This window comes from Mustela lutreola, chromosome 14 (genome assembly GCF_030435805.1).
Source record: "Mustela lutreola isolate mMusLut2 chromosome 14, mMusLut2.pri, whole genome shotgun sequence".
Taxonomy (NCBI): domain Eukaryota; kingdom Metazoa; phylum Chordata; class Mammalia; order Carnivora; family Mustelidae; genus Mustela; species Mustela lutreola.
The window spans coordinates 64220849-64243358 of record NC_081303.1 but is presented as its reverse complement, the minus strand read 5'-3'; the positions used below and the strand labels follow the sequence as shown (position 1 = coordinate 64243358).

The 22510-nt window shown below is 44.1% G+C and overlaps 2 protein-coding genes across 3 annotated transcripts in view; one reads left to right on the top strand and one right to left on the bottom strand.

Moving 5' to 3' along the window:
* The window catches only part of RAB3GAP2 (RAB3 GTPase activating non-catalytic protein subunit 2), a 95926-nt gene extending 74499 nt beyond the window's left edge, over positions 1–21427 (top strand). For both annotated transcript variants that reach the window (XM_059146621.1, XM_059146620.1), the window contains exons 25-35: positions 3965–4138; positions 4235–4341; positions 6643–6709; positions 8837–8907; positions 11431–11466; positions 12649–12723; positions 13393–13611; positions 16447–16536; positions 16773–16994; positions 18122–18280; positions 18480–21427. In XM_059146621.1, the coding sequence (XP_059002604.1) occupies positions 3965–4138; positions 4235–4341; positions 6643–6709; positions 8837–8907; positions 11431–11466; positions 12649–12723; positions 13393–13611; positions 16447–16536; positions 16773–16994; positions 18122–18280; positions 18480–18635 (1376 nt within the window). In that variant the 3' untranslated portion in view covers positions 18636–21427. The remainder of the gene's footprint in view (positions 1–3964; positions 4139–4234; positions 4342–6642; positions 6710–8836; positions 8908–11430; positions 11467–12648; positions 12724–13392; positions 13612–16446; positions 16537–16772; positions 16995–18121; positions 18281–18479) is intronic.
* A 483-nt stretch (positions 21428–21910) lies between these two features.
* IARS2 (isoleucyl-tRNA synthetase 2, mitochondrial) overlaps positions 21911–22510 on the bottom strand; it is a 59625-nt gene continuing 59025 nt past the window's right edge. The window contains exon 23 of the mRNA XM_059146622.1: positions 21911–22475. Within this exon, the coding sequence (XP_059002605.1) occupies positions 22333–22475 (143 nt within the window). The 3' untranslated portion in view covers positions 21911–22332. The remainder of the gene's footprint in view (positions 22476–22510) is intronic.

Genomic DNA, 22510 nt, shown 5'->3' with positions numbered 1-22510 from the left:
CTTCTCAGTTAATCTCCTCAAAGTCTGATTCGGTCAGTTCCCTGCTCAGGAATCCCCACTCCTTCCCCTGCCTTAGAGAATTAGTCATGGTTCTCAAAGAGTGCTCAGAGGACCTCGAGAGCCCACCCTTTTCCAACTTCATGTCTCTGCGAGGCTGGCTTTTCCTCCTGTACTTCAGCCAGAGCAACAGATCCTAACAGATGGCATGCAGAAGCTGATCGGAGAATCCAGATGTAAGCTAGATAGTGGAAGAGGCTTTGCAAAGGTTGTAGTGTTGCTCCTCTCCCAAAATGTCTTTTCTTGCTTTGGGAACTATATTTTCATAAAATGTTATTAATATGTAATAGGTTTATTACTTAATATTTAAAAATGAATTAATAAAAGCATTTTAGAATTTTCTCAATTTTAATTTCTAAGACCAGGAATTTGAATCAATATAACCCATAAGCTAAAGTTCTTTGGGATTGTCAGTAATTTTTAAGAGTTTAAGGAGATTCTGAGACTTAAGAAATTCGAGAACTTTTGGAACAAATAGAAACTGGTTCTCTAAGAACCCCTGGTTTGAATCTAACCCGTTTTTCCATTTCTTGCTTGTTGCTTGATTGTGGCTCATATGAAGCATCTGTGTGATTCCCCAGCTCTGGGTCTGAGCCTGTCCCCTTCCCTCCCTGACCTGTCCCATTCTGGATTCTAAATTGTACTTACTCCTCTTCCAAGGCCCCGCTCAAATGCTTACTCCTAACTGCTCATGATCCACTAGCTACCAGTTTTCTCTTCTCCCTCCTGATTTCCACAGGACCTTATGCCTCTTTGTGATTTATCATTTTCTACTCTTCTAGAGCCATTGGGTTCTTGTGCTTATATCCTGCAGGACCAGAAATATTGTAAATTTTTAGTTGTCTTGGTGTACTTTCTTTTTACCAGCAGCTCTGTCAGGCATTTGATACTGGAATGTCTGTATTCCTGGATTTATAAATACCCATGTATTTATAGATTTTGATTTAGTTAACCTGTCTTCTTATCCTTTATAAGTTTGTAAGCTTCAGCCTGAGAGGCAAGGTCTTAGGTGTGGCACACAATTAGTGGCCTCCACAGTTGTTCTCAAGGAACATAGACTATGGATGACATCCTGACACTTGTCTTCTGCCTTGTCCCGGTTTGCCAGCATAACCTAGAAGGAGCTTATACACTTGTTTGGAGCTCTAGTTTGTGACTGCCACCCAGGGGGACCCCTCCAGATCGCCTGACTCTGGTGGCCACTGGAGTTTATGCTTCTGGTCCAACGGAACTGTATATATTTGCTTACTTTTAAAAGCTGATGCCTGACAGGGTACCTGGCAGTGTAGTTGGTTCAGCATCCAAACTTTGGTTTCGGCTCAGGTTGTGATCTCAGGGTCATGAGATTGAGCCCCACTTTGGGCTCTATGCTCAGTGTAGAGTCTGCTTGAGATTCTGTCTCCCTCTCCCCCTGCCCTTCTCACTTGTGCACATGTGCTTTCTCTCACTCTCTCTTAAATAAATAAGTTAAAAAAAAAAATTTGATGCTTGAGGTTCAAGGTGTGAATGTAGGTGTGAAGATCCTCTCTTCTGGGGCACTGGCTGGTCTTGGCACATCCTCAGCTACTGTGAGCTGTTAAATATCTACTAGATTGCTTGGCTAAGCACAGAGGTTTGAGAGACAATCAAGAACTGAGGCACGATTGAGCAAGGCCATTCCTTCAAGACTGGAAGAGGTCGTTCCATCTACTGTGTAGAAAGCAACATGAAGACTCATGCAAAAGGAAGAAATAGAGAAATATGTTCCAAGTGCAAGAACAAGATAAAACTTCAGGGGGAAAAAAAACTTAATCAAATGAGAGAAGTCATTTACCTGATAAAAAGTCCAAAGTTATAGTCATAAAAATGCTAACCAAACTGAGGAGAAGGATGCATGAACCCAGTGATAACTTCGAGATGGAAAATAAATAGACATCACAGAGCTGAAGAATACAATAACCGAACTCACTACATGCTAGAGGGTTTCAGCCACAGACTAGGTGAAGCAGAAGAAAGGACAAGTGAACCCAAAGACAGGGCAGTAGAATTCACCCAATCAGATGATTACAGACATTGTAACAATAGAGAAGTTGTTATTTCTAAGCATGTGGTAATCACAATGCAAAAGCCTGTTCATAAATACACAAAAGATAGAGAAAGGGCTATAAGCAAACCACTAAAGAAAGTTATCAAACCACGGAGGAAGGGAGCAAGAAAAGAATAAAGGGGGACACCTGGGTGGCTCAGTGGCTTAAAGCCTCTGCCTTCAGCTCAGGTCATGATCCCAGGGTCCTAAGATCGAGCCCCGCGAGAGCCTGCTTCCCCCCTTCCCTCTCTCTCTGCCTGCCTCTCTGCCTGCTTGTGATCTCTGTCTGTCAAATAAATAAATAAAATCTTTAAAAAAAAAAAAAAAAAAAGAATAAAGGAACAGAGAACTATTAAAGCAGCCAGAGAACAACTTGGCAACAAGCAACCCAGGAATTACTTTAATTATAAATGTGCTAAATTCTCCAATCAAAAGACGGAAGGTGGCCGAATGGGTGAAAAAAAACAAGACCCATAGGGCACCTGGGTGGCTCAGTGGGTTAAGCCTCTGCTTTCGGCTCAGGTCATGATCTCCGAGCCCTGGGATCGAGCCCCACATCGGGCTCCTTGCTCAGCGGGGAGCCTGCTTCCCCATCTCTCTCTGCCTGCCTCTCTGCCTACTTGTGATCTTGATCTCTCTCTCTCTGTCAAATAAATAAATAAAATTAAACAAAAACAAAAACAAAAAACAAGACCCATATATATGCCACCTCGAGACTCACTTTAGATAAGTGGACATACAGATGTTGAAAGTGAAGGGATGAGAAAAGATACTCCATGCAAATGGAATTTTTTTTTTTAAGTTTAATTAATTTGTTTTTTTTTGTTTTTGTTTTTTTTTAAAAAGGGTTGTGAAAAATTGTAAGTTGTAAACTCTACCCTCCATGCTGCCACCTGCTGATAGGGTAGGACCATCATTGTGATATTAACCTGAGCAGTGTGAGCAAGGGCTTGATTCTGGAATGGAAATTACCAAATGATCCGGAAGTCAAACATAAGAAATTGGAATACCCAGCACACTGCTGTCATTTGTTATCACTGATAAGTGTGATTTTACTGTGAAGCATTCTTTCTTTGCGTGGAAAGGTTTATATTTGATCAAAATAGGAAGAAGAGGTTTTGGTAATTAGAGAACAATGTATCATTTGTTTTAGGTAAAAACAGGACTTGAGTGTTTTTCAGTTTCCATGTCTACATTTTTGGCCTATGTCAGTGACTGAAACATGGGAAAGCATCATATTTCTTAGAGGTGACTAAACTTTGCCTATAAATATTCCATGCAGGCAAGTTATTTGGCTATTAAAAGTAATATGTTGCCTAAACAGGTATCATGCTAATCAGTCTGTTTCACTTATATGTAAATGAAAGTGCTTTAAGGGCACCTGGGGGGCTCAGTCAGTTAAGTATCTGCCTTCGGCTCAGGTCATGATCCCAGGGTTCTTGGGATCAAGCCACTTGTTGGGTTCCCTGCTCAGTGGGGCACTTGCTTCTCCCTCTGCCCTTCCCCCTGCTGTGCTCTCTCTCCATCTCTCTCTCTCTCTCTCTCAATAAAACCTTTTAAAAAAAAAAAAAAAGATAATGTTTTGAAGATGTATTCATCTCTTCCTCTGTGTCTGGCGAAGTATGATATTTTGAATTTGTGGACATAGAAGCTACATGGTGTACAGACGAGTGTATGCATTTATATTTATCTAATATAAGAGTATATACGTATTAGATTATTATATAATTCTATGTATAATATATATATTAGAGCATAGAGATGCCCTTAGACAGCAGATAATGCATTTGCCCTTGCCGTCTTTGCTGAACACTGTGAATTTTCATTTTCTTCGCACTGTAGGTGGCATTGCAGACAGTGTAGCCAAGTGGATATTTAAACAGGACTTCAGCCCTGAAGTGCTAAAACTGGCTAGTAAGGAAAGAGATGCCGAAAACCCAGATGAACCCAAAGAAGGCATTAACAGAGGTTTACTTGAAGCGGCAGAGGTGGAGATGACCCTAGGAGCCATACCAGGTAGTCCATAAATACGGAGAAATATGCGGCCCAGAGTGGAGGTGGCTGAGTCTTTGTTAAGGAAAGAATAACCTGTCACTCTCTTGTGGCTTTCAGACTTGCTGCATTTAGCCTATAAGCAGTTTCCATGCAGCCTTGAGCTGGACGTGCTGCACGCCCACTGCTGTTGGGAGTACGTCGTTCAGTGGAATAAAGACCCGGAGGTAAGGTTCTCGCCACTTCTTTCCTGTTAATTCTGTCGTCGTGCTCATGCTGTACATATGTGGGACTGTTTAGTTCAGTGACGTACTGGACTTTCCCCGCCTGGGATGCCGCTGTACTAGGAGCTGTGCTAGGTCTTTTTCATGCATTATCTCTCAGTCCTCCCAGAGAACCTGTGACATGTGGACATTGTCATTACCCCCCTCTGAGAAGAAACCAGGCCCAGAGAAGTGCCATCCTAGTTAGGTTGTGATACGTATATTCTTTATTTCCTTTTGAATTCCTGCATGAGACAGCACAAACTTAGTAGAAACTCTGTAATATCGTAGTCATCCGATAAAGCCGGGGTGAAGATCCGGATGCTGACCTGTTTAGATCCTCTTGCGTTTGTCCGTCACCTCTCTTATGTTCGTCTCCGAAACACCGAGAAAGCCACGCTATGTACAAGGCTGACCCTAGTCCAGGGTTAGCCTAATGGCCCTTTTAGCTCTCTGCTGGGGCATCGTTTTCTGCCACTTTCTCTCGCAGAACAACCATAGTCGGGAAGCAGGATGGGCCCTGAGCTGAGGGCCTGGACTTGGGTCCCAGCTGAATTTCTGACAAGGGTCTGGGTTGGGGTCAGTCACCGGATCTCTGAACCTGCTTGTTTCTCCCTCTACCTTTTTTTTAATGAAGGCGCCAGTCCTTCAGGATTGATGCCTGGATTAAGTAAGATGTGAAAACATAGGATGGGCATTGCCCTTTGCCAATAAGTCCTTTCCTCAGATCTCTCTAGTCAGTGCCCTGGTAAATTGTCTCTCTCCAATACTTTATGGTCCTTATGTCAGGTTGCACTTTTGAAGAAAAAAATCTCACTGATGAGCTAATGTACACTAATGCATTAATTAATGATACTCTTCCTCCCCCCAAAATGTTGTCTTTAATATATAATCACGTATTAAAAGATTTTTTTAAAAAGTGCTTTAAACAAAGGAATGGCCCTTGATCAATTAAATCTTGACCAAAAAGAGATTTTAGCACAGGGGACCCTCTTGATGGTCCCTAAGTCACCCTCTCCAGTGGCCTGCTCTGTGGTCTGAGTGGCCATTGTGTTTGGGCTCTCTCCTTCAATGGAAGATTTTTCCTACAGGAAAAAGGAATGTTAGAACTATAATGAGGAAATAATAGTTTGTCAAATCTGAATAGATTAATTCTAGATTCAGCTCTAACAGTAATACATAGGGAGAAAATTCTGTTTTACATCATCCATTATAAACTGAAGGTGGCTTGGGACACAGCTGAGGTCGAGTCCCATTGCCCCTACTCACCAGCTGTATGATCTCTGGGAACATTTCTCAGCCCTTTGTTCTTGATTTTTCTACTGAAAGTAAATGAGGACTGTAGCTATCTTGAAGGGGTGTTGCAATTTCTAGAGAAAATGCATGCGTAGTGCCTGACCTCTTACTAGTGCTACCATGGTCTATTTAAATTGTTTACATTTCAAATAAGTGACCATTTTTCATGTTTGTTTGTTTTTTTCTTATTAAATAATTCCCCTTTCCTCTTACCCCAGTTCCACCATTTTATACACGAGCTTCATCAGGATCAAAACAATTGAAATTGTTTGTGGGAAATCACTAACACTAGTATGTGTTATCAAAGGTGATGAGTTTAGTGTTTGTAGCTATAATATTATTTAGCAAAGATCTGGGTAATGTCATCAGTTCTACATGCTGCATATGAGTGTTAATATGTCAGACCTCGATTAGAAGGAGTTGAATTTCAGACATGTTTCCCTTCACTGCTTTAGTTTTCCTTGTTGGCAATTTTCACTAACCAAATGTATAATTTACCATATTTAGCTTGCTTACTAGAATGTAACCTCAATGAGGGCGAGGATTTGGGTCTCTTTGTTCATTACAGTGTCTCTGGCACCTCAGACAGCCTGGTTTATAATAGTGCCTCAATAAATAATTGTTGAATAATGAATGATATTTGCAAAGAAGTAAACCCACCTCTGTGTGAAATTCAAGTATTTGTTAGAGAAAATACTGCTGTCCTGTCCAGGCCATAGTGAATATTGATTCCAGATGTCAGCATATATGACCTGGTATCAATCATCATGTAGGTAACGTGAATTTAAGAGAGACCATTGACACTGTCCTATGAAAAAATTTCTTTTACCTAATACATCTGTATTCTTATCACCACATTCTTGGGTAGCTTTATGTAGAAATTTAAGAAGTTATCATTTGTGTTTGAAACATCTGTTAAATGATACCTCTCTTTTTTTCTCTCTCTCTTTTCTCCTCCCTGTATGTAAGGAAGCACGTTTTTTTGTTAGGTCAATAGAACACTTGAAGCACATTCTTAATGCGCATGTTCAAAATGGTAAGTAAATAAGCATTAAAAACGTAACTGGTGGATTCAAAAGAGGCAGGGATCTTTAAGTTCACATTCTGTTCATTTTTTATTTGATGGCTCTGCCTCCTAACACGTGACTGTGTATGTGTTTGTGTATCATGATGGGCGAAGCCCTGGTCTTTGAACTGCTTAGGAAAATGCTGTTTGGGAGGGGATAACGGGGGAGAAGTAAGGAGAATATTAGACATAAAACACGGATTTTCTTTTTAGATCACAGGTAGATAAGGAAAGAGGGAGGGGCATCTCAGAAAGGGCTAAAGTTCATGAAAAAGGTAGCCAAGCGCCTAAGGCTATCAGATGGTACAAATTGCCTTGTGTTTTGTTTTGTTTTGTTTGGTGATGTTATTTATTTATTTGACAGAGAGATAGCGAGGGAGGGAATATAAACAGGGGGAGTAGGAGAGGGAGAAGTAGGCTTCCCGCTGAGCAGGGAGCCCGATGCAGGGCTCGGTCCCCAGACCCTGGGATCATGACCCAAACCAGACGCTTAACCACCTGAGCCACCCAGGCAGCCCCCACTGCCGTACTGCTTTTAATAAATGTGACTGTTCTCCATGGGCTGCTGTAACATGGAGACTGCCGATGTCTCCTTGACAAAATGTCACAAATTGTGGTGGAAAAATTGTAAACAGGCTGCTGGTTCCACTACATAAGTGGGTTTCCCTGAAAGAGGTAACGGAGGGCTCGGCACGAGGCTAGTTGTTTTACTAAGCGGGGAAACTAGGTGTTGAGCCACGTAAGAGGGAGGCATCAACTTAGTGTCCGTGTGATTTTAGGATTTTAGGGAAACTCCTTATTTCTCACGTACCACCTCCTCACAGGTGGTATGACATCCAGTTGGAGAAATTCTAAATATTCTTTTTTTTTAAAGATTTTATTTATTAATTTATTTGACAGAGAGAGAGAGATCACAAGTAGGCAGAGAGGCAGGCAGAGAGAGAGAGGGGGAAGCAGGCTCCCTGCTGAGCAGAGAGCCCGATGCAAGTCTCAATCCCAGGACCCTGAGATCATGACCTGAGCGGAAGGCAGCAGCTTAACCCACTGAGCCACCCAGGCGCCCCCAATTGGAGAAATTCTAAAATGTCTCATTTTCTGTGAAGGAACATGAAAATTTTTTTCATCTCTTACATCTTACCTTCTTCCTGGGAGGAAAAAGAAGATGGAAAGTGACTCATTTGGAAAATAGGGTTTCTAGATAATTCTACCCTTAATTGATAAAATTAAGTCACTGCTAACTTCAGGCTTGTATTTAAGAACTTAGCTGTTTGTCCAGTGGGTCTCCTGGCTTCTCCACAGCCCCCGAGGCCCTCAGCCCCAGTTACGGAAGCGGCCGCCCGCGGATAATGACCGCAGGGGAGACGGCACGCTGAGCCTAATTGACAATAGTTGCAGAAATTTTGATGCCATGGTTTAATGAATGTGGAAGTATATAGCCCAGATTTCTTGTGTGGTTGCTTTTGTGTTTTGTTTTTTAATACTTCCTCATATGTCACTTTATTTGGTGGTTACATATGGAAAAAAAAATGACTTTTGGACATTGAGCTGTTTCTCTTGCTTGGCTGTTTTGAATAAAGCTATTCTCGACACTCTGATACACATCTTTGTGTTCCTTTATGCGGTGGCATTGCTGGGTCGTAGGGTGGACACACAGCTTTAGCAGAAATGGCCAGTTTTCCAAGCGGTTTTGCCACTTTCTGATGCGCCCCCAGCAATCTATGAGCATTCCAGTGGTTTCCTTATCTTCCCCAACACTTGGTTCGGTCATTAAAAAATAAAAATAAAAAATAAAAAAATTAGCCCTTGTGTTGGTTGGTTGATATCTGTGATTTTAATGTGTATTTCATAACTAAAGATATGGATCTTTTCTTACGTTTAGTGGCCATTTGGATACCCTCTTACACGGCTCAGTTCTGATTATCATTGAGGATAAAGGTTTTTCTTAATTTTACAAATATTGCAATGTGAGATGTCAGAAACGATATCTAAATAAATAGTCCATATAGCTTTATAAGCTTAAGGAAGACAGTAATTTGTTAAGCATGATAAAAGAAAAAACAGATAAACCTTCTACTTACTGCTTTACTCGCTCTCCAGGCATTGCTCTCATGATGTGGAATACATTCTTGGTGAAAAGGTTTTCTGCTGCTACGTACTTGATGGATAAGGTAAGGTAATTTTAAATTTCATATACTTGTTTCTTTCTTTAATGGATTGATATTAGAAAGTTTATTTACAGTGGGCCTTGTTAGACTATTTTTTATTTGAGGTTACATTTTACTAATGCTCCGTTCACTGTAACGCCCAGTACTGGCATTTTGAGCACCTGGGAAAGAACCTCCCGGATCCTCGAGAGTACTTTCCTTTAAAAGCCTCTTAACCAAAGAGAGTGAGACTTGTGCTTGACTGAGGAAAAGATTTGTACCTTGTTTTAAATTAAAATGTACCAATGTATAGTTAACTCATCACTCTTTGGATGTAGGACAAGGTATTTTCTTTGGGGTCGACTGCCACCCTGCTTTGGTTTTCCTACAGAAAATTCACCCCTGTTGCCTTGCGTGTGACTTCTAAATCCCTTTTCTTTATAAAGTGGTGATGCAGTTTGTGTGCAAAATATTCAGGTTTTAAAATGTATACCCTCTTCCTTGTAGTCGCTTCCTCTGCATCTTTCCCAGTAGAGCTCGGAGTCGGCTGCTCTGCACAGCTATTTAAAGCACTCAACCTGGTATTCGTATATCCACCCCCTTTTTTCTCACTCATATTTTATCAGTTACTTAATTAAGTGACAGAAATACATGATTACCTATTACAACCAGCCAAAGTAGCTTTAGGAACAAACAGTGCTCAGGGGACAGGACTCAGCGGGCGGAGACTAGCCGCTGCCCCCCAGCTGGGCACGCGGGGCCCTGAGCAGTGTGTCCCCAGGCCTGGCAAGAGTGTAGCTTCGCCTGGCATCAGGCGAGTGGATGTCAGGAGAGGGAAAGCACATAAGGACAGCACAGCACGTTCTTGCAGATGTACACGGACAGACATTCAGCCGCGAGCATGATATTCAGACCCACTTGGGGCCACAGCTCCATTACAGATGCTTTCTTGACTGTTCCTGGTAACAGTTTTCTAGTTCAACCTGATGTTCCCCGCGTGCTCACCTTCCTGGCCCACTTTAATGTTTGTTTTCCAGCTTGTTTCTTTTGGCCTTTCTGGTACTGCTCTGTTCCCCTCCACCTCTGGCTGCTGCCTTCTGGGAGAGCAGTAGCGCAAAGCCTTTCCCGTGTCTGTCACTGTGGGGTTTTGTTGTGTTCGCACATCGACGGCCACATGGGACTCTCACAACTTGGACTTGAATTTAAACAGTCCTGAACTAGGAGGTGGAGAGTTTTGATGACTCATTCGAGAAATATTTACTACAAGTATCTCTTATGTGCCAAGGGCTGTGCTAGGTGCTGTGCTTACAGATTTCAGAGTCCCAGCCCCCGCCCTCCAGGGACTCCCCGTCTCAGAGGTGCACAGGGTGCTTTGGGGACTGAGAAGAGGAAGGAAAGAACCAGGCCAAGGGAGGGCTTCTGGGCTGAGTTGGGGAGGGGGAGTGAGCAGGGAGCAGGGAGCAGGGGGAGACAGAAACGGGTTCCTGCAGAATCCGTGTTTGGCTCAGAGCTAGGAGGAGTTTCAGGCGCTGGAAGCATGCACTGTGGGGGGAAGGAGTGGGAACCAGGCATGAAGTCTTTCCCTCGAGGGCTGTGGGTTTGGGATTTTCTAACCCTCTGTGTAAACTGCCTAGCATAGGGTCTGGCCCCTAGGGGGAAGGCTCAGAAGGTGGTAGCTGTTACTTTATCTTGAAGATGCTGGGGAAGTTTTAAGCAGAGCAATGATATGTTCAGATTTGTGTTTTAAAAGATGATTCTGGCAACGGTGAAACGTGTGGGTTTGGGAGAGGCCGAGCGTGGTGGTTTGAGGGCCGGCGCGGTCTGCCCTGATCTGTGTGCTGCCTCCTCGGAATTCTTGTCAAGTCATGTTCCCGACTCTTTAGGCTAAGTGTGCAGTGGAGTTCATCAAGTACTTATTGAATTGAGAAAATCAACCAGTTTTCTGAGCTAGGACTAGAACTTCTGTCTGCACTGCATTGTTTTTCCTTCTTTTTGACCATTTAAAATGATTATGTATCTTTATCAACAAGCTGCTCTTTATTCATAACCTTGAGTTTGGTTCTGGGTTTTAAGGCAACAGTCATTTGCCTTAATAAAAATCTGGGTTTTTTTTAGAGGGTTGTTTTTTTTTTTTAATTTAATTCAAAAATATTTATTTATTTATTTATTTATTTATTTATTTATTTATTTTTGTTCTGTTTTTCTCAAAATCTTTATTCATAAAAATATTCACACTGTGGTGGTTATTTCATTATTAATCCAAGTATCTGAATAAAACTAAAATAATACAGGTTTAAGATGATGATAATAATTGAAAAATGTTTATTTTTGAAAAGGATTATTTGTGAGCCCAGAGATTTATTTTTCATAAAACATTTTTAAGTTCCACCACAAAGTTAACTGCACTCTGTTACAAATGAGTAGAACCAACATTTATTTATAGCTGAGTTTTTAAAATTATCGTACTTTCTCCTTCCTATAGTACCATAGTAATGCCTTTTTATTTAAATTGTTAAATGAATATAGTATTTTGTGTCCCGTTCTTAGGTTGGCAAATCACCAAAGGACAGGCTATGTCGAAGGGTGAGTGACTCTCTGTTCACTAGATGGCCAAGCTGTCCGTCCTGCGCCTAGGCGGCACCGTAGGGCCGGACTTGGTCTTTTCCCATTCTGATGGCCTCTCGGGATGAGAAACGTGGGAAGATAATACAATATTAAGGAAACTGGCCATGAATTGTGGCCACTTTTAATTTACCTCTCCAGGTTGTCAGATACCTTCCAACTAGAAACTTATTAACGGCAACACCCAGTGTCCCAGCAGATTCATGAGGGAATTTTAGCTACTTTCTGTAATAACCATCGCACAAACGGTCTTCAGTACGATTCCAGCCCACGGAAGCCCACCCCACAGACTTTCCACAAGCCGGTGTTCCCCGTGTGCCTTTCCCCTGTTTGAGGCCGGTGAGGAGGAGTGCTAACTTCTGCTCAGAACTTCGAAATACTCTTACTGCAGACTCCTTGGGCAATCCCGGGACACGTGAATCCAGCCGTGCTAGGCCCATAGTCCTGACATCCCCACCGGGCAGAGTTCTGCTGTGCTCCTCAGAGTGGTTGGGACTGTTATGTGTGTTATACACACACACCCACACACACACACAGACAGTGAATGATGCAAGGGTGAATTACTTAGGATGTGAGGGATTTATTGGTTGTTGGTTTCAAAAAGCTGGTGAATGCAGGGCCAACGGGAGCGACCTGTCGCCCACAGCCCGAGTGTGGTATTTAGTTCCTGGGCTTGGGGATGCCGTCTTTGTTCAGAAGGTTCAGTTCCGTCCCTGAAGGACGCTCTGCAGCCAGAGCAGGCTGTTTTCTGAGGACTTCTCCTCAGCTTGGCTGCCATGTGGCATCTCAGCAAGTACCCCGACCCCTGACCGCATGGCTGTCCGGCGCCGTAGCGAGCTGGTCCGCGGGCAGCGGTGCCATGACTTGTGGCAACCGATGGCGCCGCGTCTTCACAGCACACGGGGAACACCGGCTTGTGGAAAGTCTGTGGGGGTACTGTCTTTCGGAAAGCCTGATTTTAAAATATAGTGAATCTCAAGAAAGAAATTAAAATGTGCCAATGCCTTGACTTTCAAATTGGTGCCTGTATGTCCAGCGTTGAGAGTCCTCTGCGTAGGTGTGCTGCGCTGTGTTTGTGATTTTTCTGGTGGGATCTGTGGCAGTTCTGCTGCAGGTGCTAATTGTGTTCCTTTTTACCGCCAGGATGTGGGGATGAGTGACACAGCAGTGACCTCCTTTCTTGGCTCCTGCTTGGATCTTCTTCAGACTTTAATGGAGGTAAAAGAGGTGCATTTTCCTTCTGAACTCTCTCTGAGATAGCAAATGGTTTTAAAATCGCTAAACTTGGGGCGCCTGGGTGGCTCAGTGGGTTAAGCCGCTGCCTTCGGCTCAGGTCATGATCTCAGGGTCCTGGGATCGAGTCCCGCATCGGGCTCTCTGCTCAGCAGGGAGCCTGCTTCCTCCTCTCTCTCTCTGCCTGCCTCTCTGCCTACTTGTGATCCCTCTCTCTGTCGGATAAATAAATAAAATCTTTAAAAAATAAATAAAAAAAATAAAAAATAAATAAAAATAAAATAAAATCGCTGAACTTAAAAAAGGACTCTAGATGCTGTGAAATGTGTAAGCCTGACGATTCACAGACCTGTAGTCCTGGGGCAAATAATACATTATATGTTAATAAAAATTTAAAAATTTTAAAAATTAAAAAAAATTTTTTAAAAAGACTCTAGAAAGAGTTTTTATTCCTTTCTCCATTTCTAAGTTTTGACATAAGTCACCCAAATCATGGTTTCTTACAAAGAATTAGATTTGATTTTTTGTTGTAATTTCGGGGTCTGGGGAGAAAAGGGGTTTGCACTTTCCCCCTTGTAAGCACATTAAGATATTTATTTGCAAGCTCTTATTTCTCCGATTCTGCCTGCGGTTCTCTCTTCTCCAAACGTGCAGGCCGACGTGAGCCGGGACGAGATGCAGGTGCCTGTCCTGGACACGGAAGACGCGTGGCTCATGGTCGAGGGACCGATCTCCATCGTGGAGCTGGCGCTGGAGCAGAAGCACGTCCACTACCCGCTGGTGGAGCACCACTCTGTCCTCTGCTCCGTGCTCTACGCCATCATGAGGTTTTCTCTGAAGACCGTGAAGCCATTGTCACTCTTCGATAGTAAGGTGAGGACCTCGGAGGCCTTGAGACCTGGCTTGGAGCCGAGGGCTTAGCAGGCACGGGCAGGGCGAGAGGCAGGACTGTCTTCTGGGATGTGTGTGGGGTTACTCGCCGGGGGGCTCCCTGCTCGCTGCTCCTCACCATGATGCCTGTAATTCTGGCTGCCCTGGCCTCTTCCGGGTCCAGAGTCTGCCCTTCTTGTTCTGTTGGTGAATGGGTCTCGCATAGACCCATTCTCTCCCTCATGCGTGTCTCCAAGCCTGACCTGTCCCCTGAATTTGAAGCGTGTATTTCTTCTTTTTTTAAAGATTTCTTTACTTGAGAGAGAGGAGAGCGAGCATGAGCACGAGCAGGAAGGGCAGAGGGAGACGTGAGAGAATGTGCAGGCAGACTCTGCTCTGACCACAGAACCTGACACCGGGCTCGATCTCACCACCCTGAGATCAGGGCCTGAGCCAAAACCAAGAGTCACACGCTCAACCGACTGAGCCACGCAGGGCCCCTGAAGTGTGTGTTTCTATCGACTAGCTCTCTTCGGATGGGCTGTGTGACTTCCCACGCCTCCTGTGTAACACACTTCCTCCCCCAGGCCCCTGCCCTTGACCTAACCGGCTGTTCCTCCTAAACCCCCAGCGGAGTCGGCGCTCACTTTGTGCCGGCGCAGGTGGGGAGCCTTGAACTGCTCTAGCTCGGCGCCTCCCTTCAAGCCCCACCCGGACTGGAAGTCATTCTCATCCATTCTTCCTTGAATCACATCCGTCCATTCCTCTCCATCGCTAGACCCTAGTTTGTTTATTTATTTTAAGAAAGACCGAAATGAAGGGCCTAGCTCAGTCCTCCCCTCAGGGAGTCTGTGGGACGAGAGCACAGCCGGAATGGGACCGGCGCGGCGGGGCCGTGGGTCTCACCCCGCGCGGTGCTGCGGCGCCCGAGCCCGCCTGCGACTGCCCCGCAGACAGGCCGTGCGGTTGGGCTGGGAAGTCCGGATCCTGCCCTGCCGTTCGCCAGCGCGGGTCCGGGGGCTCCCGAGCCTCCGCGGGCTCGTTCACAAGCGCCGCGTCCGGGCCGACCTCACGGGCCGTGCGGGGAAGTGACGCGCTGCCCGCGGGGGGGCTCCGCGGTGTGTGTCGCGTAGTAAGTACGAGACGGTGTCACGGGTGGCGGACACGTCCCCCTCCCCAGGCCCCGCTGTGCAGCAGACCCTCTGGTACCAGACCCCCGGGGGGAGGCTACGGAGTAAGAGACTGTGTAGGTGAGTGTGTGCGGAGACTTTTTCTTTTTTTCATTTTTTCATTTTGTTTTTATTTTTATTTTTTTTTTAATTTTTATTTATTTATTTGACAGAGACTACAAGTAGGCAGAGAGGCAGGCAGAGAGAGAGGAGGAAGCAGGCTCCCCGCTGAGCAGAGAGCCCGATGTAGGGCTCGATCCCAGGACCCTGGGATCATGACCTGAGCCCCCCAGGCGCCCCTGTGGAGAAACTTGCCCTCAGGGATGTCCAGTATGCTGTCACCACGGGGGCGGAGCTTCGCCTGACTGGCGCTCACACCTGCTGACCTACAGCCCACAATGGCTGGTCTAGAAAGCCCATTAGCAGGTCCCCGGGGTGACTGCAGGGGAAAACCCGGCAGCCCGGGACAGTGGGGTCCTCCGTAAACCCGGACGGCCTGGGGGGGACGTGCTGGGCACAAGAGCCCGGGGCCTCTCCAGCCTCCCGGGCCGGGGCTCTTCACTCTCTACTCCGTTTCCTTGCAGGGACTTCTGCAGTTCTGCTCGGGCTCCACAGATACACATCTGTTCCCGTAAACAGGGTCCTTAAACAGCTGAACAAGTTCTCAGGCGGGTGCGGAGTACAGGCTGGGTCTTAGCTATCTAGGACCACCTAACAAATTCCCTCAGAATTTAGTGGCTGAAAACATTTTGTGGGTCAGGAGTTCGGGTCCTGCCTTACTCAGGTGCCGCTGGCGCAGAGTCTCATGAGTCTGCAGTTCGGGTTTCGGCCAGGGCTGGTCCCAACTCAGCCACACAGGGGAGGCACGGGGGTCCACTTGGACGCTTGCATGATTGCGGGCGAGGCTGTTCACGCCACACGCACCTCCCTGAAACACAGGTCCTGCCCCGGCAGCTGGCTTCCCTCAGGGCCGGTGACAGTGCCTAGGAGCACCCAGGGCAGGAGCTATGGTCCTTCTGTCCTCTCAAGGGGAGAGGTGACACAAGGCATGTGTACCAGGAGGAAGGGGATCGTGCCTCAAAGGCGATACTGGAGCGCGGTTTATAAAAGCTAAGTAGGGGCGCCTGGGGGACTCAGTGGGTTAAAGCCTCTGCCTTCGCTCATGTCATGATCCCAGGCTCCTGGGATCGAGCCCCATGTCAGGCTCTCTGCTCAGCGGGGAGCCTGCTTCCTCTTCTCTCTCTGCCTGCCTCTCTGCTTAATTGTGATCTCTGTCAAATAAATAAATAAAACTTAAAAAAAAAAAAGTTAAATGAATAAAATTCCAAGATGTTACTGTTCAAGAAGAATCCACCATGAGTTCCTGATTAGATGACTGAACTTTTTAAATCTTCTTTTGTCCTACCCTTAATAATCCATACTTACAGGGCGCCTGGGTGGCTCAGTGGGTTAAAGCCTCTGCCTTTGGCTCAGGTCATGATCTCAGGGTCCTGGGATCGAGCCCCACATCGGGCTCTCTGCTCAGCAAGGAGCCTGCTTCCCCGCCTCTCTCTGCCTGCCTCTCTGCCTACTTGTGATCTCTCTCTCTCTGTGTCAAATAAATAAAATCTTTAAAAAAAAAAAAAAAATCCATACTTACCTCTTTTCTTGGTCTTTTCTTTCTCTTTAGGGGAAAAATGCATTCTTCAAAGACCTAACTTCGATTCAGTTATTACCTAGTGGGGAAATGGATCCAAATTTTATTTCTGTGCGACAACAGGTAAATGATAGTTAATTGGATTTTGTCTCTCAGAAGAAAATAGTAAATCAAAACTTTAGCTGGCCTTAAAGGATGACATTTATTCTTGAAAGCTAATTGCCCTTTCAACTGTATTTTCCTTTTTGATAATGAATTTCAATGGAAAAGCCACCCTCATTGACAGGAAAGCCCATTACTGTGCTTTAGACATCGTTTAATGATGAGTAGTCACCGTGCTGTTCTTCTCCCTTGGCAAGTTCTTACTGAAAGTCGTTAGCGCGGCCGTCCAGGCCCAGCACTCAGTCGTGAAGGACCAAGAGTCCTCGGAAGAGGCACCGACCACTCCTTTCGGGAAAGACCACGACTGGCCAGTGCTGGCTGTGGATTTGGCTCATCACCTTCAAGTTAGTGAAGATGTGGTTCGAAGGCATTACGTGGGGGAGCTCTACAACTACGGAGCGGACCACTTGGGAGAGGAGGTAATGTCGCCTGTGAGCGTGAGGAGGGGGGTCAAGCCACAAAAGTTACAGTTGCAGTAGAGAGTCCGTAAAGTCTCCAGTAAAGCTTTTTACTTTTCCTTTTGTTAGGACTTCTAGGCACAGAAACAACAGAATGTTAAAATATAAAACTGTAATCAAATTCCTGTTTCTGGTCTGTGTTTAATAAACTCCTACAGTGCCAGGCCTATTCTATCTAAAGGGGCATCGTGGTACCCAAAACAGGCAGGATTCCCTCCTCATGGAATTGATGGTCTGCTGGTAGGAGCAGAAAAGCTTGCTGAATTTATTTTAATTTTAATTTTATATTTACTTATTTATTCATTTATTTGAGCATGCAAGCAGGGGGAGGTGGATGGAGGGCAGAGGGAGAGGGAGAGAGAGAAACTTAAGCAGGCTCTGTGCCCAGCGCAGAGCTGGATGCGGGGCTCGATCTCACAAGCCTGAGATCCTGACCTGAGCCGAAATCGGGAGGCGGACGCCCAACTGACTGAGCCAGCCAGGCGCCGCGGGCGCGCTCACGGTCGTACTGAGTGACAGACGCTGTGAAGAAAAACAGGATCCCATGAATAAACGGGAGCTACCACACTACGGTGGTCAGAGGGATAGGGGAGCTGAGTCCCCAAGGAGAAGATGCAGCCAGTCACACAGGAAACCGGGGCAGCAGTGCTTGAGGCCGAAATGTTGAGAAGTACAAGGTCCAGGGCTGGAGGGCCAGAGTGTGGTCCGGGCGAGGTAGGGAGTGAGCAGCGAGGAAGTCCGAGAGGAGGCGGGGAGGCGGGCGGGACCCACGTCTCTTAGTGAAGGGTCATTCCTGTGTTCAGAAGCCATTAGGTTTGAAGCAGTCATGATGTGATTTAATTCCCTTTGCCAGAAACAAAAAATGACTCGTAGAGTCCTATTGAATCGAAAAACTAGGGGATAAGAAAAATTAGGTGGTGAGCAGAACTTTGAATTTTGAATTTGGACTTTTTTTTTTTTTTTTTGGTTGTACACATGGCCACATCTCAAAAACAAACCAGAATCTCTTCACTGGCAAAGCCTTTCCTAGACTTGAGTACACGTGTCAGCTCTCACTCTGTATGCACTTGTCCATGTCACGTTCCCAGGCCATTCTCCAGGTTCAGGACAAGGAGGTCCTTGCCTCACAGCTGCTGGTGTTAACAGGGCAGAGACTAGCTCACGCGCTCCTCCACACCCAGACCAGAGAAGGAATGGAGCTACTGGCCAGACTGCCGCCCACGCTCTGCACTTGGCTGAGAGCCATGGTAAGTACGAGAGCCTGAGATTATCGGGTCACTGGATGCTTTCTTATAGGCCTATTTAATGACCGGTAAGGAGAGCATTCAAATCAGAGTTTAAGTTCGTTCTGAAGAATTCTTACTGGGAAATGACTATCCTGACAAATCTTAAGTAACAATTACTATTGTGTATAGCTGATCGGTTATTTTTGTGTCCCATTTGCAGAACCCCCAGGATCTTCAAAACACAGAAGTGCCAATTGCAACGACAGCTAAACTAGTAAATAAAGTCATTGAGCTTTTACCAGAAAACCACGGGCAGTACAGTTTAGCCTTACACCTCATTGAAGCGGTGGAAGCCATATCTCTTCCTTCTTTATGACACTTACCTACTGAAAATGGTCCCAAATTGTGTGACTAGAACATGAATTAGTGCATGTAATTTTACATAGTAAGATCTGGAATTTTATGAAGGGAGTAGCTCTTTTTTCTTTTGTAAAATAAATACAAATATATACTACTTTTTAAAAGTGCAGTCCTGGCTAAATTCCACTCCTTTGGTTAATACTGAAGATAAAATATAACTGAATATCAACTATACCATATTACTAACACAGATGTTTTACTGTTTATTTCTAATTTAAGCACTTAAATAGCTTTATGGGTAAACTTTGCTATTTCAAATGGGTTATAATTTACAGATTATGTTCTTATTATCAGATTCTATATTTCGTACTCAAAATGTTATTGTAATTAAATTTAAGCGTGTTCATGTATAGTCCCCTGTCAGTAAAATTTGAGGAACACCCCACTGGCTTTTGTTGGCATGCTTAAATCCCGGAGCTCTGCACGAGGACAGGTTCTTTCCCCGAGGTTATGCTGCCACCACCGGAGGACGATGACCTTGCTTTTGAGGAGGAATGGGTTCGAGATCCTCATATTCATCAGAAGGGACACTGAACAACATTAGAACCCTTAACCTGTTGTCCTTGCCAAAACTGAGAATCTGAGACGCAAGCAACATAGCAAAATTAATTACGATGTAAGTTAAGATTTACTTTTTGCCAAGATTCAAAGTTGTATCCACATCAGGTCATTGTAAAAATGTATTATCTTGTAAAATTTATGTTTTAAAAAAAAGGGCAAAGATGCTAAAAAAAATTTAAGTCCAATTTATTTTTCCTATAAGTGTTTAGAAAGGTCTGCTTCTGGGATATGGTAACATTATCTGTTCTTGGGAACAGTACAGAAAAGGCCTAGTGATATTACAGCTTTGCAAACCTACCTCACAGCTGGGTTGAGAGAATAAAATACAACTAATTTTGTACCCTAGAGTGCCTCGAGCAGTCCAAGTGCTGAATAATTATTTGTTGATTAAAACCAGGTTAACCAAAACTCTGTAAAAAGTGCTTTGAGCTCTACAAATACCAAGTCTTTATTAGGGTAGATCTTTGGAATGTAGCCATAGAGTGCAATTACTGATCTCTGTCACGGATCACAATTGTTATTCGTAGTAACTCATTGTGATACAGAAGTGTGTTGTTTCACTTACGTGTAGGAAGCCAGCGTTAGTAACTGTACAAAGTTGACGAGTATGCCCCTCGAGGTTATAAAGAAAAAAGTCTCACATTTGAGGATATCCCAGTGTAAATTCTTTTTAATTTAAAAGATCACACCCAAATAAGAACTAAACTGTCTAAAACTTAGTAATTACTGTTTAATTTAAAAATCTTGAAAGATTAAGTTTAAAGATGTCTTGGCTATCTGGGTGAGGGCCTCTAAGTCTGACCGAGGCTCACGCCGTGTAAAGTAGCAGCACCGAAAAGGACCTTAGCTCGTCCAGCTTCTCCGCCTCTGCCGGGATCTCCGCTGGCCCGTCCAGACACAGTCCTGTGAGTCCTTGTAAACCTATCGAGCTTTATCTAGTCACCTGTTACATGCATTCTAAAACATTTGTTCTTCCTGTGATTTTTCTAAATACTCTGAAAGTAGTTATGAATTTTGGAGGCTGGTCAAAGAAACTTTACATCCTCACTTTGATTCTGTTAACACTTTTGAGGGAAGGGGAGTACCCGATAAACACGTTAGGTAATAAAGCTGCTTGAACTTATTCTCGTAGGACACTCAGATCTGGGGATTGTAGAGAATAGTAATAAGCTGAAATATGGTTCATGGGACCGTAACAGATCACTGAATTACAAATCTGTAATTACATTTGTAATCCTAAAGTTTACCATTCAAAGAATTTTAAAATTGAATTCTGAGTTATATGGTTAAGAAAACCAGTTAAATATTCTGTGATTTCATCAAGGGCTTTTAAAATAAATCTGAGAGAAGAAAAGAAAATAAATACCTATGTAAACATTCTGTAACAACAAAGAGCCACAAATAAAGGAATTAGAGTGTATGTAGGATGGTTGATTTCTGAAACAAAGGTATGTTGCACTTTCTGATGGGAAGCCACTAACAGTGTTTTCCTAGCTAGAACTCCCCCCCAACACACACCTTTCTTTGTTAACATTAAACAGGCATCTGTACCTTGTTAAATTTCACTGTATAATGCTGAAGGAAGACAGAAGTGTTCAAATAATTGTAACTTCTACATTATAGATTATTTTTAGATGTAGAACTAGAAGAGCCAGATAAACGTAGGTGAACAGGAACATAGCACCGACCTTCTAAATGCTTCATACTTTTGCTAAGAGAAAAAATAAGAAGTGGAGGGAGTTTTTCCTTTGTTATAAATTATAAAACCTCATCTAAGGTCAAAGTAAGCACTGTTACATTTAAATTGCTTTCCTTTAAGTGGTTAATTGCAACTTAAAATCAAAGAAAACAGATTTACTTTTAAGTTTACATGGAATTTAATTTTCACTTACAAGTTGCTGTGGTTCATTCATTTATAAGAGACAAATCTTTTAAAGTACTCCATAGCAACAGTGAAAGCCTTCCCTCACCCTGACAGGAATGAATTTGTTGGGCTTCTAAAAGTTAGAGTTCTGCTGAATAGAATTAGCTGTCCCTAGAAAGGTTTTAATCCAATACTGAATTGTTTATAAAATGCTGTTATCTATTGTAATGTACTGTAAGTAGTGCCATTCTGTACATACTTCTATTTTCTGTGTCCATTGTTATGAACTTATGTATATTAGTGAAATAAATTTTCAGCTTTCATGTTGTTTCAACATTCATAAATATCAGTATTAAGATTTTCTTTTCCCTCTTGTATGACAGTAACAAGTTCGGTGATGTTTTTGTTCTTTTTTTTTTTTTTTTTTTCTGCTTTATCTTTTTTTTTTTTTTTTTTTTAAGATTTTATTTACTTATTTGACACAGAGAGAGATCACAAGTAGGCAGAGAGGCAGGCAGAGAGAGAGGGAGAAGCAGGCTCACTGCTGAGCAGAGAGCCCGATGTGGGGCTCGATCCCAGGACCCTGGGATCATGACCTGAGCTGAAGACAGAGGCCTTAACCCACTGAGCTGCCCAGGCGCCCTGATTTTCTTTCTAATGCAAACAAGAAACCCAGCTGTTTTGAGGAGGCCGCTGGTCACTAGTAAGGCAGAATGACGTCACTGTCTCCTAAGGGAAGCGCACCTCGGCCATTCTCCTTCAGGACTGCCTTTTTTACTTGATTTTTACAACTTCACCAGTATCAGTAAATTTCCAGATGCCTTTATTTTTAGAGGTTACAGAACTTAAATATGGAGTCAAGAAGCTTTATAAAATATAAAACATTTTCTGGTCAGCCACATTTAAAGTCGAACATACCCAGTGTCTCCAGTGTCTCTGTTCTGAATAAATCTGTTGCGGATCTATCGAGATCTGCCTGCATATCTGTATTTTCCCACATGTGTATGTGTGTACACACACACACACACACACACACACACACACATTATTTTTATCTGCTGCAGGAAAAACTTGTAATTCTGAACTTGACCCTTAGCCTCCACCACTTCCTCTTCCACTCCTTACTTAAATCTAGGCTTGCTTCCTTCCCGCGGTACGCGGTCCCTCTGAACTCGGGGCCGGGCTCTGGGGCGTCCTTGCTCAGAGAGCTGCCGGCAGCAGGGGGCGCTTACTTCCCACTCACGACTTCCGAGCATCGGGGGCAGAGTGCGTCCGGGGACTCGGCCGTGTACTTCCAACAACGAGGGCATTTTTCTTTGATAGTGGGCGTGACAATTACTTTATAGGAAGACTCTTCACGAATATCACCGCCTGTGAGAGAAAGATACAGGGAGACAGGCCGTTCA